We start from the raw sequence: 12,089 nt of genomic DNA on the forward strand, positions 1-12,089 counted from the left end.
AATTTGATATGGGGGTTTAGGTATCTACAGCTTAAACTGCACGCGCTACATCGCTTGCGCGCGAGACACCCCTGAAGGTATACTGTAACCTTAAAGAACGAGAAATAAACAAGTTTCGTGTGATTTTGTTTCATCATGCGCACAATGTTGTCTTTTTTTCTCAGTAAGAGAAAGATAACTTTTGAGCACTTAATCGCTAGTTGAGTCGATGTGGGGGTGAACTCGGTGGGCACGAACTCGCCATGCGGCGAAACCGGCATCTACCGGTATACCTAAACGGCCTGTGGTTTGTAGTATTTAATTTACTCTGAGCCACTTGAGTCTTAACTAAAATGTATCAGCTGTATACTCAGAGAACTGTCAACTGTGTTTTGATGTAAAATGTTCACTTTCCTTTATTTCAGTTTCCTAAAGAGAGAGACTAATTTAAACTACTTAACATAATTGTCTCAAGTTGTTATTTTACAGCAATACATGATCTAAAAATGAAAATCCCCCACAGAAACGTCAAAAGGGATCCAAAGCAATATTGATTTACCTGACCAAATTTGAAAACAGTAAGGACAATGAAGAACTTGACATGATATTGCCCATCTAGTCTATTGTATTGGTTGTGCGATGAAATATTTTAATCGTTGACTTATCAATGATTTCCATTTTCAGCCAATTCAATGTGATATAGATTCATGCAACAAAATCAGATATTAAAAGCAGTAGCATCAAGTCCTTTCTACAACGAGTTAAACATGATCGATTTTACGACCAGTATTCCAGAGAAGAGATTAATAACTAGCATAAATTCTGCAAATGTTATTGCAAACTTGTGACACTCTTTAAGACTGTCGAAGTTTTGCCAGCCTCTGTGACAACTCATCCTGTAAAACGGTACAGAAAAACAATTATTTAATATAGCAAATAAATTTTGTGACATAAATTTTCCACATTTTCGCTAGCTTTATAATTTCTCTAAAAATTCTCCCAAACTTTCTTTTATGTTTGGATCAGACTATGCAAACGGATGCACACCATTCATTGACTGCAAACTTAACTTCTCAAGCAAAATTTATAATTCAGCAGTTTAAACAACAGATATCAAACCAGCCTGCAATGGTGTGTAGATATGCTGCCTTGACAAGCATACTAATTCACAATTATATTTCTCAGCTTTCTTCATTAGTAAGTTGAAATTTGATTGCAAAGATATCTCAAACACTCAAGACAGTGTTGTTCAAGTGTCCAAACACCTTAAGGTTTGGCAAAAATACTCTGCTGTGCATTGTGTTTGGAAATGACCGTGGTAAAACAAAGTCATCTATGTCTGATACGTTACATAAACCTGTTAAGAATCCTTGAACTAGTGAAACTGAATTTGACTGATTGGCTGTTTACATGAGCATTCCTGAGGTTAAAATTGCAACTTACTTGATAATATTCAGTGCATCATTTGCTCACCAAAATAAGAAACAACTAAACTGTACCTGTTCGGCAGAAGCGGCAGAAGCTGTACCAATTGGCTGACTTTGTTGTCCAGCTGGTAGCTCCATGTTTAATTCCAACCTACATGATGAATTTATTTTTGGGTAAGAAATGTGCTCTTACACTGGTTTTCACTAGCGACAGATTGGTGGCTTCTTCTGCTTCAGCTTCGAACTCTGACTATCTATTTTTCACTGGCTCATAAGCCACAGAGTCATAAGTGGAACTGGAACAAATTGAAACATTCTGATTCTTTCAACTTGGATTCCATCGAGCTTAAGACTCTCCTTACAACTCTGATTTCTGATTTTCTCTCGGTTGTGAGTGCTGTTACGAATCTGACTACCACTCAGACTCTGACTAGTGAAAAACAGTCCTTAACGTTAACACACAAGGATACAAACAACTCCTGGCTTTTCTTTCAGTTCTTCACTTTTACATGTAGTGTTTCTCATGCAACATTATTACTACATGTACATGTACATATTTTCAAGTATGGAGGGCCAAATGAGGATGAGGTTTACAGTGTGATGACCACTCTTACTAGTAACAGAAGTGCTATTTGAGCCACAAGACATACTGGAGATGAAGGTAATATATTGCCATCCCCTACCAAACTGCTATGAAATGAGATTGGTATCCAGGGGGTTCACTATTTATAACCAATGGGTTCTCCCCTTGAGTGGCAAAACAGCTGGTAACCATAAATAGAAGTGTTGACTGATATTGAAATTTTCTTTTCTTCATGATTGTGTTACAAATAAATGTCATTTTTTGTTAAAGCAAACTCTAATGCTATGTTCATTGAACAGTATGCAAATTGATATCAACTAGAGTGGAAGTTGATAACTGTTGGTATAAAATAAATAACCTAAAAGTCTCTCTATAGCTGATCTGTAGTAAGAACATTTTGACTTCTGTAATATTCATGACCTACATATTAAATCATGATATAAAAACATCTTGCCTACCCTGCTTCATCAGCAACTTGTTGCATGAGGCTATCTACTTGTCCCTAACAAGAAAATCAAACAATAAAACTTATTTGATGTAAAGTACATGGGTGTGCATTGGCGTAATGGCTACCGAGCAGGACTCTGGATCTGGGTCCATGTTTAAGCTAATGTTGTTTGTTTGGGTACATGTTGTTTTGTTCTTTGACAAAATGCTCACAGTGCACTTTTCACCAGGAGTATAAACAGTAACTAGTAGCAAAGGTAACCTGAAATATTTCAGAGGGTAACCTGCAATGTGCAAGCATAGCATCCCATCCCATCCAGGAGGAATCAAAGTATTATGGCTAGTTGTTTCATGCTTAAATAACTGGGATAAGATCTAGGGACTGGTATGCCTCCTAAGCTAGTGGTGACTCTATGAAAAAGTCCATTTGGCAGTCAAATGCAAGATAACAATAATGAGGCAGGTATATTGTTAATTGTGGTACATGAATGCTTATCATTGTAATGGGAATTTGTTAAATGTCTATAGGCTTGATCTCCACTGCTCTATAAGGTCCAGTCAAGTTTCTCCCTGAGAAGAGAGAGGTGAGCGGGGACTCATTTCCCGAAACAGTTGCTGGTAATTGAGCCTACTTGCTCTAATGTTTAATTTTTCTTAGACCTATGACTGAGACCTGGAAAGTTTACAATCCCGTGTAATGTGCTGTACATAAGTTATAACATTTTGATGGTCATACATGTACTTCAAGAGAGCCAATGGGGGAAATTTGAGACAGCCTAACCTAACCTTGGGATGGCTGTAACAAACTAAGCATGGATTACTATAAAATAATATTATTATAAATTACAATGGACTAATGATACAAATTATTCTCACCTGTGGTACTGTGAGTGTTGTGGTATCACTCATTGCATTTTCCATATAGCTGGATTGTACATCAAGATGCTCAAACTGTTGTTCAAACTTATCCATCAGAGCAGATACCTGATGAGATAAACATGTAGAAGTAACTATTCAAATATCTCTGAAAAAATTAATATAAGTAAATTTTTTTTGTGTTGTCCTGGTTCCAGAAATAAACATTTCATGTATTTGAAAGTATTGACGGATATTCTTCATTATTTTTGCCCAAAAGCCAAGAGAAAAGAAAGCAGTCTCCCCCTCTATCAGCATCTCATCAAAAGTAGTGAGTGAGTAACTTAGCAAATGACCCACCTTTTCTAGGTTCATAGATCTCATGGCTGAATCCATTGATTTCACTACACCGGACATTGATCCTGTCACCTGTTAAGATGTAGAAAAAGTGATAATTAAATCAACATTATGCAGTATAACATTTCGAAACATAACAAGCTGGTAGTGTGGGAAAAAATACTGGGTTATTCTTCAGTTATTGTATTAATAATAATATGAAGAAGAAGCTATTACAACAGATATAATTGACTTGTGTTTCAAAAATTCAGAGATGACGTTTAAGCACTTGACAGCCTTCCAAATGTAAATAAGAACCATTTATTTCTAAAATAATGTTAGTAACATTTATTTATAATGTGTGCATTACCTGTTTCATGGTAACAGCAGTCTGAACTCGTGAAGCTGTGGCATCAATTCTTGCACTTAGTCGCATAAAATTCAATGCCTGTGATTTAAATGAAAGTTCAATTTGAGTTAAATTCCTCTTCAAGACTGAACACGAGGAAGTACAGTTTACTGTAAGATCTTTCAGGCATGAACATAAAATGTAATATATTTTAATCTCTAAATTCTCTTTACTAAGGTTCATACATCTCCTTTAATACTTGTTTTGAGAATATTGTGTAAAACAATCCAATATTCCTGACTTGATTTTGTTATTAATTCTTGCCACCCATCGGTAATGCAGTGAACTGATAATGTTTATTAGTAAGAACACTTTTGAAGATATTGATTTGTTCACCTGATTCTTTTGTCTAATGGAATTTTCAGCATGTATTTTTGCTCCTTCTAAATTTCCTTTTTGAATGGCCTGTGGAAATAAAATAAGTTACAAACAGATATATTTTAAAATGTCCTGAGTGATGTCAGTTACCTCAAGTTATAAGTATATGCTACTAATAGGTAAACAAGAATAACAACTATTTTGTTTACAACTTTGATACCTTCTTTAACTTCAATTTCTCTGCTTTTTCTTCTTTTTCACATTTCTTGGATTTTCTTTCTAAATCCTTGGCGGCAAACTGATTTGGAATAAACATGAATAGCAAGAATAAAACGTTAGTATAAACATAGATAAATACTGATTACAGGTTACTAAAAAAATAGCTCTAATTTACTTCATTAGAATCTCAATATAGTGTCAATATTGTCACATATAATAGTGGAAAAAAAGTCAAGAAAAATGTATCATATTAAATATTCTGCATGGAAGGCTAACATTCTGGTTAGATTGCATGATCACAATCCCTACAGCCAGGAGGACATAAGACAGCACAGAATGTCCATCTCTCTGTCTCTCCATCCTGTATTCTCTTTTTGGAGCTCTTTCTGATCTCTCAGGAGGTTGAGGTTAGGCATTGAGGTAATGTTTTAGGAGTTGACTGAATTTTAGCTATCTTCTCTGATCACTAAACTTACTCCTGAGAACAAGTTTCTTGCGTGTGAGACTTGAGCAAACTGCTGAGATTTAGGCTACCAGGGTTCATTACTAGAATTAGGGTTTGGAACTGGAGTTTAGGGCTAGGGTTTGTGTCAAGACAGGGATCCACGCCAGAAGGGGGGAAGGAAGGTGGGGTCCATATTTTTCTCTGACCCAGAGCATGGAAGGTAACATTTTGAAAAGCAGGTTCATTTCATTATTTCAGGTCCAGCTGTTTGATTTATCCAAATCTGCCCCCCCCCCCCCTCTCTTGTCCCTCTTTGATGCACCACATTCCTTGTACAGTTTATGCAGGTGCTTTCTGCTTGTAAATGAGAGATCTTGCTGAATACAATGCTCTATGACTGGGGTCCTAGTTCTCTATTTTTCTCTGACTCTATGGTTTTATTACATTTATTTGAGATGCCAGTCACTTACCTTTAAATTAAAGAGATGTTCTTAAGTAAAGCAAAAATTGAAAGTTAAGGATAAACAGGGCATACTGAGTAAATTAGGAGAAAATTGCCAATGGCTAATTCCCTCTAAGAAACGTGCCCACTGGGAATCATGTTAGTTGTACTCATCAAAACAAACATGACGAATTGAATACAACTATCATGATTCACTTCTTTATATGTGTATAATACAAAATTCTGGAAGAGGGTTTCTATAACAAGAAGGTACGTTAGAAAAGTTCTAAAAATAACCGTAGTTTAGTGAGTTTTGGCTTGTGTTACCCCATGGCTACATTTGCAAAGAAATTCTTAGGTCTGTTTAGAACTCTTTTACATCTAAAGGCTGTACAGATCAGATTTAAGCTTATAAATAAGGAAACTGAATGCATAGAGATAAAAAAAAAACCGAATGGTTACAAAGAGTTATTTGCAGCATACATTGTTAGCAAAGACATACAAGCACACGATCAGGATACGATAGGTAAGCCTGAGTATCATAAAGTTAACTAAAACTAAGCCATGTAACATACAAAAAATTTTCGTTTCACTCGACTTGAACTTCAGCACACTGAGTCTTTCGAGACAAAGTTAAGATCAAAGGATACTTTCCATCTGACTCGACATGGCCACAGGCTTTCTTACGAAACGAATGAATGCTTCTGAAGTACAACTCTGCTTGGAAAACCTTTGCAAGTCGCTTATTTCGGCGATCTAACTATTTCCAGCACAATGTTTTCATCTCCCAAAACGGAACGAGTGATGTCATCTGTGAGCCGGCGTCAGATGACCAGCAGCTTCCCACGCTATGACGTCATGTCCAAGGAGAAAATTACGTCCCAGTCCTTAGTTTAGCCGCAAAATACAAATGGCGGTCAAAAGTTTTGTTCTCTTCCTTGGAAAAAGAATAACTGAATAACTCGTTCTCCTCAGTCATGGGAATTCGTTTTAGAAATACTCCTCTCTTTCCACTCGTGTTGGAGCAGTCAAAAGATTGGTTTAGAAGGCAGATCAGCTCACAGGTACAGGTAAAGTCACATTGAATTATCTTGTAAGTTGGGGGAGGCTACCAGGGCCAGAGTGCTTAAGTATTAACCCAAAAACCCATAGTTATCCCCACTATCTGAGAAGCATTTCAATTATCCTATGACATGTTTTGAAGTGGATAATATAACATTTACCATGCCCATACAGGTGTTAAATTTCTGTGTAGGGGAGGGGAGGGGGAATGGGGTGGCTGGGTGCAGGGTGGGGAAAGCAAGAGAGGGGAGAGGTCGGTGGTTTGAAATTTCCACTTCTGTTTCCTTTTACCCTTAGTCTCTACCCCTTTCCTTTGGCTCCTACCTCTTGGTGCTTTTACTATTTGCAAATTATATATTATGCAATGTGGCCAAATTTTTCTTTATTTCTCTTTGTTCACAACACTGTTAGAATCCCCCTTCCTGCCCCTCTTCTGCCATCTTACATAGAGTTCCACCTCATTTGCTTGTGAGTTTCACTCTCCTTCCCTCCCTCAGTAACATAATTTGCAAATTTTGGGAAGTTACACCTTTGGCTTTAAGGATAGTAGGACCATGTGTGTTGTGCCCAGAAAAGTACCAAGACAGCAGACATAAATGCAACATGCTTTAATACGATTGATTCCTACAGCTAGCACAATTCTCTCCTGCTACCGCTGGTCAGCGGTCAGTTAGGACTTCATGTCACTACATCTTCCTTTTTCTTTTAACTTAACTAAATGTCAATAAGCACATCACTGTTCTCCAGTGTCCTAAATAAATACTAATCTTAGCATTGTTCAATAAGTCTTTCCAGTCTTCTAAGAGCTCCTCTAGGTCTAAGGCGGGTAAGCAATGGTTCAGGCTGTAAGGGCTCATTTATTGCTGGTTGGTCCTCAGGAACGGGCAGTTCTCAGTAGTCTTCTTGGCTGGCTCCAAGTGCTAAGGGAACATCTGGGCTCCTCTCTCTTGTTGGTGTTGATTTGCGGCTCTCATAGCCCTCATTCTGGGGTGAGACTGGAGGTCTTCCTTCAAGAACTCTTCATGTCATCCTCCGGTTCCTTCTGACTTGGCCATTTGAGGTCTGTATGACTACAGACCTAGGAGATTCATGTTGTTTAATTACTGTCCCTTCTGCTCTCAGGACATGAATCCAAACGCGGTCACCATGTGACAGCTCCTCTCCCTCTACTACTCTGTGTCTCTGGTCATAATTGAATTTCAATTTTGCTTGGTACTCCCTCTCTTTCCTTCTGATGTGATCATAGTCAGGGGTCTCTGGCCTCAGCTCATCCGGGTGACAGGGGACTCTAGCACATAGTTTCTGACCCATGCTTAATTGTGCTGGAGAGTAACCATGATGCAATGGAGTATCTCTGTAATTCAGGAGAGCCAAGTATTCGTCACTACTCTTATATTAGACCATCTTCATTGTTTGGATCGCCCTTTCCACTTCACCGTTGAACTGGGGATATCTTGGAGATGAGGTAATGTGCTGAAAAAGTTGCTGGAAAAGTTGGCAAACTCGTGTGAATCAAACTGGGGGCTGTTGTTGGTAAATAAGATATCCGGAATCCCATGTCGACTGAAGATCCTTTTAAGCTGCAGGATAGTCTGGGAAGAGTTCACATCCTTGAACACTAGGCATATCTCTACATCTCCTGAAAAATAATTTACAGCCAGGAGGTAATGTTTATCCTTGTGCTGAAAGAAGTCTACACTGACTCTGCTCCATGGTCGATCTGGAAATTTAGTACTTTTCATTGGCTCAATGCGTTCTCTGCGATATTCCTCATGCGTAGCACAGTTTTGCACAACCTTTGAGATGTCTTGCGAGAATCCAGGCCACCACACGGAGGAGGCTGCATTCGTACATGTTTTGGTAATCCCACTTCTGACACCATGTTGTGTCCGGAAAGGTACCAAGACAGCAGACATAAACTCAACATGCTTTAATATGATCGATTCCTACAGCTAACACAATTCTCTCCCGCTACCACTGGTCAGCGGTCAGTTAGGACTTCATGTTACTACAATGTGCATATTTAGAACCAAATGCCTAGGTGTCCACAGCAACCCTGTGAGCAAAATCACCATGCAGCACTGTCACACTGAGTAAGGGAAATTCAACGGAGATAGGCTGGGCTATGTACAAATTAAATTTTTAAGGATTATAATTTTTATAAGCTTATCTATCAAAATAAAAATACAAATGTGAATATACTGCTGGCCAGTATTGTCTTGATTTTGTATTCGCATACAGCCACATTTGCTTATACTGACCTGGGTATACCTAGCCTGCATAGCTAGCAGTCATGGGAGTAATCAAGCACAGGTTAGAGGGGACACTGCCCATCTGATTGAGATGACAGATTTGTCTCTATTTATGTTGCCTTTCCAGTTTGCATCCTTCTGCCTTTGTAAAGGTACCATAAAAGTTCAGTATCCTACCAAGTATAATTTGTTTGTAATTATGGTATACATGACACCAGGGTTTTAAGTGTGACTCACTAACCAAGACCACCACTGTGTCCTTCTCTCTCCCTGTATAGAGCCCTCAACCAAGTCGGTACAAAAGGATTTTTTCTGGAATCCAACCAACAGGAACCATGCATATTGGCAACTACTTGGGAGCAATCAAAAACTGGGTTTCACTTCAACAAGGAAGCAAAGATGCAGTGCTCTACAGCATTGTGGATTTACATTCCATAACCCTTCCACAAGACCCTGCCACATTACGGCAGAGCATTAGAAACATGGCAGTCTACTTATTGGCTTGTGGAGTGAACCCAGAGAAAAGTATTCTTTTTCAACAATCTCAGGTGAGGTTTCTCTGCTATACATGTGTTAGTGTTATCACAATTTCAACAGGCCACTTTCAATATATTAAAATTCAGCTTGATGGTGAGGCCTAGAGGACACAAACAAAAGAAATGAATAAACATGGGGATTCAATTTCCTTTGTTTGTGTCCTCTAAGCCTCACTGCCAAGCTGAATTTAATATACAGTCAAATTTGAGGAAACCTCTATTAAGTGGCCACTCTCAGGTACGAAACAACTGGCTGCTTAATAGAGGTGGCCTTTTAATAGAGGTTCACCCGAAAACAATGTGTGGCGTGGTCCAGTTTTCACTTTATCAAGTACAAACAAACAGAAGTGGAGAACAAGTAGAACAATGATGGCTATAATACAGTCCATAACGTTAACAAAAGCCAAAGAAACAATTACATTTCCACATTGTCATTCTTTTAATGTCCAATTTCAAATCTTCCTGGCTGTTTAACAGAGGTGTAAAATAAAACAAAATCACCCTTGGGACAGTAAGAAGCTTGCCATGGCCCCTTAATAGAGGTGACCATTGAATAGAGGTCTTTTTTTACAGTGTATAGCTGACAGTTATTCCAGGACTTTGGCTGCTGGCCGCCAAATAAAGGTTGGCTGCTTAATAAGGGGCCACTTAATAGAGGTTTGACTGTATCAAAAACGGTCTATTGTCCTGAGTTGTCGCTGTCATTTGAAAATTCATGACTCAGTCCCAGTATCTCTGTAGTGGTATCTCTGGTCTCTATTTATTTTGTAATATACAATTTTGCATTGGTGTTATTTTAAGGTATCCCAACATGCAGAGCTGGCCTGGATCCTAGGATGTCTGGCTCCCACAGGGTTCTTGAATCGCATGCACCAGTGGAAGGTAACCATGGTAACAGCTTATTAACAGGTGTGATGTGTGATGACTGTCGCTCTCTTACAGCAGTTCATTGTGTCAAACATCGCTTCCCTTGAGTATGGGGAAAAGCAAAAAAAGAAATTAAACTATCTTTAGCGGCAGATCCAGATGGGGTCAAAATGAGAGGTGAACAGGGATGGCTGGGACAAAGTAAGGACTAGCCTGATTCTCAGACAGGAGAGGAAGCGCATGGTTGTGAGCGACCTGGACAATCTGAGAATCAGGCTAAGAAGAGACTAGACCTTTCTAATTTAGACAGGGGGTATACATTGTTTACCTTGTGTATGTTTATTTTTGTTGTTTCAGACTAAAGGAGGTGAAAATAAAGAGAAAAACTGTTTGGGACTGTATTCATACCCTGTGCTTATGGCAGCTGATATTCTCCTGTACAAGTAAGCCTTATGTTTGTAAATTAGCAAAGCACTTCAGTATCAATCTTTTTTTGATGGCACATTAGTTTAGAAAATGTACAATGCATTTAAAAGTTGTTTTAAAATAATTTGTTGAAGACATGTCTTCATATCTTTCTCCACATTTCAAATATATAATCTTTCATATATTCATTTGTAATGTCTTCATATCTTTCTCCGCAGTTCAAATATATGATCTTTCATATATTCATTTGTAAATTAATTTGTTGTTAACGATCTTCTTTTTAGAGCCACTCATGTTCCAATTGGAGAAGATCAGTTGCAGCATTTGGAACTTGCCAGAGAACTTTGTCGGCTGTTCAACAATACATATGGAAACTTCTTTCCTTTTCCAAAATCTATTCTAGGTACAGTTGATGTTGGAATTTAAATTTACTTCTGCACTTTATCACATCCCTAAGAGACTCTTGATCTAAACTAACGTAGTGTATTATCATTCAATGCATTTTTCCTTCCTTTTCATTGGGCCAAGAGCCCACCACAGGACCTGCAAATAACTTCCTACAAATAATGGTCAGCTCCTGTGTAATACCAACTATTATATAATGTGTTTTGCTGCAAATAACTTTCTGCTCATGTGTAATTGTAGCCGTATGCATGCTGTTGTGTGAAAACAGCAGATCACTTCCCTGAGATGTCAGAGTGTGTTCTAAGTATGAATACAAATGTATTGATCACATGATCATAAAACGATAATTATTACTGAATTCGGTTATGGCAAAATATTGTAAGTGATTTGTCAGTGTCTTCCAGATCAATTATTTGCCTTGGGCCTTCATTTCAGCAAATAATTGATCTGTTCACCACTGACAAATCATAATGTTTTGCTCAATCCCATGCAATGATGGTTAATTATTTTCCATTTTTTCCACCAGGCAATTTCACTCGTGTGATGAGCCTACGTGATGCGTCCAAAAAAATGAGTAAATCAGATCCACAAGAAATGTCAAGAATTGAACTGTCTGATCCTCCAGACATTATCAAGAGCAAGATACAAAAGGCTGTGACAGATTCAGAAAAACATATAAGTTATGATCCACAAAGCAGACCAGAAATGACAAATCTTATAAATATTTATGCTGAATTCAGTGGTTCATGGCCAGAAGACATTTGTGAAAAATATTGCAACATGGAAAGGTGCAAGAGTACTTTCAAAACAGACCTCACTGAGCTTATTGCAACCAAGTTAAGCCCAGTACGAGACAATGTGCTCAAGATTCAAAAGGATGTTGGCTATGTTGATAGTGTTCTAAGAACAGGTGCAGATAAGGCACGAGACATAGCGGAAACAAACTTAATGGAAATTAAGACAATGATAGGGCTAAGATGAGTAAATTACATTTAAACAGACCTCAGCAACAGTGGAATCATTTTATACTGAAAATTGGAGTTGCAAGACTTTGTGTTAGAGTTTTTCTAATCACAAACAG

At 38.1% G+C, this 12,089-nt stretch overlaps 2 protein-coding genes across 3 annotated transcripts; one reads left to right on the forward strand and one right to left on the reverse strand.

Annotated features, from left to right (window-relative positions):
* Positions 1–369: 369 nt before the first annotated feature.
* Positions 370–6,249, reverse strand: LOC145481637 (charged multivesicular body protein 1b-like). The gene is made up of 10 exons (XM_081460155.1): positions 6,111–6,249; positions 5,489–5,508; positions 4,575–4,652; positions 4,373–4,441; positions 3,998–4,075; positions 3,652–3,720; positions 3,313–3,420; positions 2,448–2,491; positions 1,479–1,557; positions 370–875 (listed from the first exon to the last, which is right to left on the reverse strand). Exons 1-10 carry the CDS (start codon positions 6,127–6,129, stop codon positions 834–836), a joined length of 606 nt encoding a protein of 201 aa, XP_081316281.1. The 5' UTR covers positions 6,130–6,249; the 3' UTR covers positions 370–833.
* Positions 6,250–6,428: 179 nt separating this feature from the next.
* On the forward strand, positions 6,429–12,025 carry LOC145481635 (tryptophan--tRNA ligase, mitochondrial-like). Of its 2 annotated transcripts, none has more exons than XM_081460151.1 (6): positions 6,429–6,530; positions 9,053–9,322; positions 10,112–10,192; positions 10,535–10,620; positions 10,888–11,006; positions 11,535–12,025. In XM_081460151.1, exons 1-6 carry the CDS (start codon positions 6,438–6,440, stop codon positions 11,987–11,989), a joined length of 1,104 nt encoding a protein of 367 aa, XP_081316277.1. In that variant the 5' UTR covers positions 6,429–6,437; the 3' UTR covers positions 11,990–12,025. The 2 variants fall into 2 exon arrangements, with proteins under 2 accessions (XP_081316277.1, XP_081316278.1); XM_081460152.1 differs by having other exon boundaries at positions 6,429–6,524.
* The last annotated feature ends 64 nt before the right edge of the window (positions 12,026–12,089 follow it).

Source organism: Orbicella franksi, chromosome 3 (genome assembly GCF_964199315.1).
Source record: "Orbicella franksi chromosome 3, jaOrbFran1.1, whole genome shotgun sequence".
Taxonomy (NCBI): domain Eukaryota; kingdom Metazoa; phylum Cnidaria; class Anthozoa; order Scleractinia; family Merulinidae; genus Orbicella; species Orbicella franksi.

What these genes read in the sequence shown, in the direction of transcription:
- LOC145481635 (XM_081460151.1), top strand. Translation starts at nt 6,438, where the DNA reads ATGGGAATTCGTTTTAGAAATACTCCTCTCTTTCCACTCGTGTTGGAG. An exon ending in GCTGATATTCTCCTGTACAA is followed by an intron (nt 10,621 to 10,887) that starts GTAAGCCTTATG and finishes TCTTCTTTTTAG; the next exon opens with AGCCACTCATGTTCCAATTG. An exon ending in TTTTCCAAAATCTATTCTAG is followed by an intron (nt 11,007 to 11,534) that starts GTACAGTTGATG and finishes TTTTTCCACCAG; the next exon opens with GCAATTTCACTCGTGTGATG.
- LOC145481637 (XM_081460155.1), bottom strand. An exon ending in GATCTATGAACCTAGAAAAG is followed by an intron (nt 3,421 to 3,651) that starts GTGGGTCATTTG and finishes TTATCTCATCAG; the next exon opens with GTATCTGCTCTGATGGATAA. An exon ending in CAACACTCACAGTACCACAG is followed by an intron (nt 2,492 to 3,312) that starts GTGAGAATAATT and finishes TTTTCTTGTTAG; the next exon opens with GGACAAGTAGATAGCCTCAT.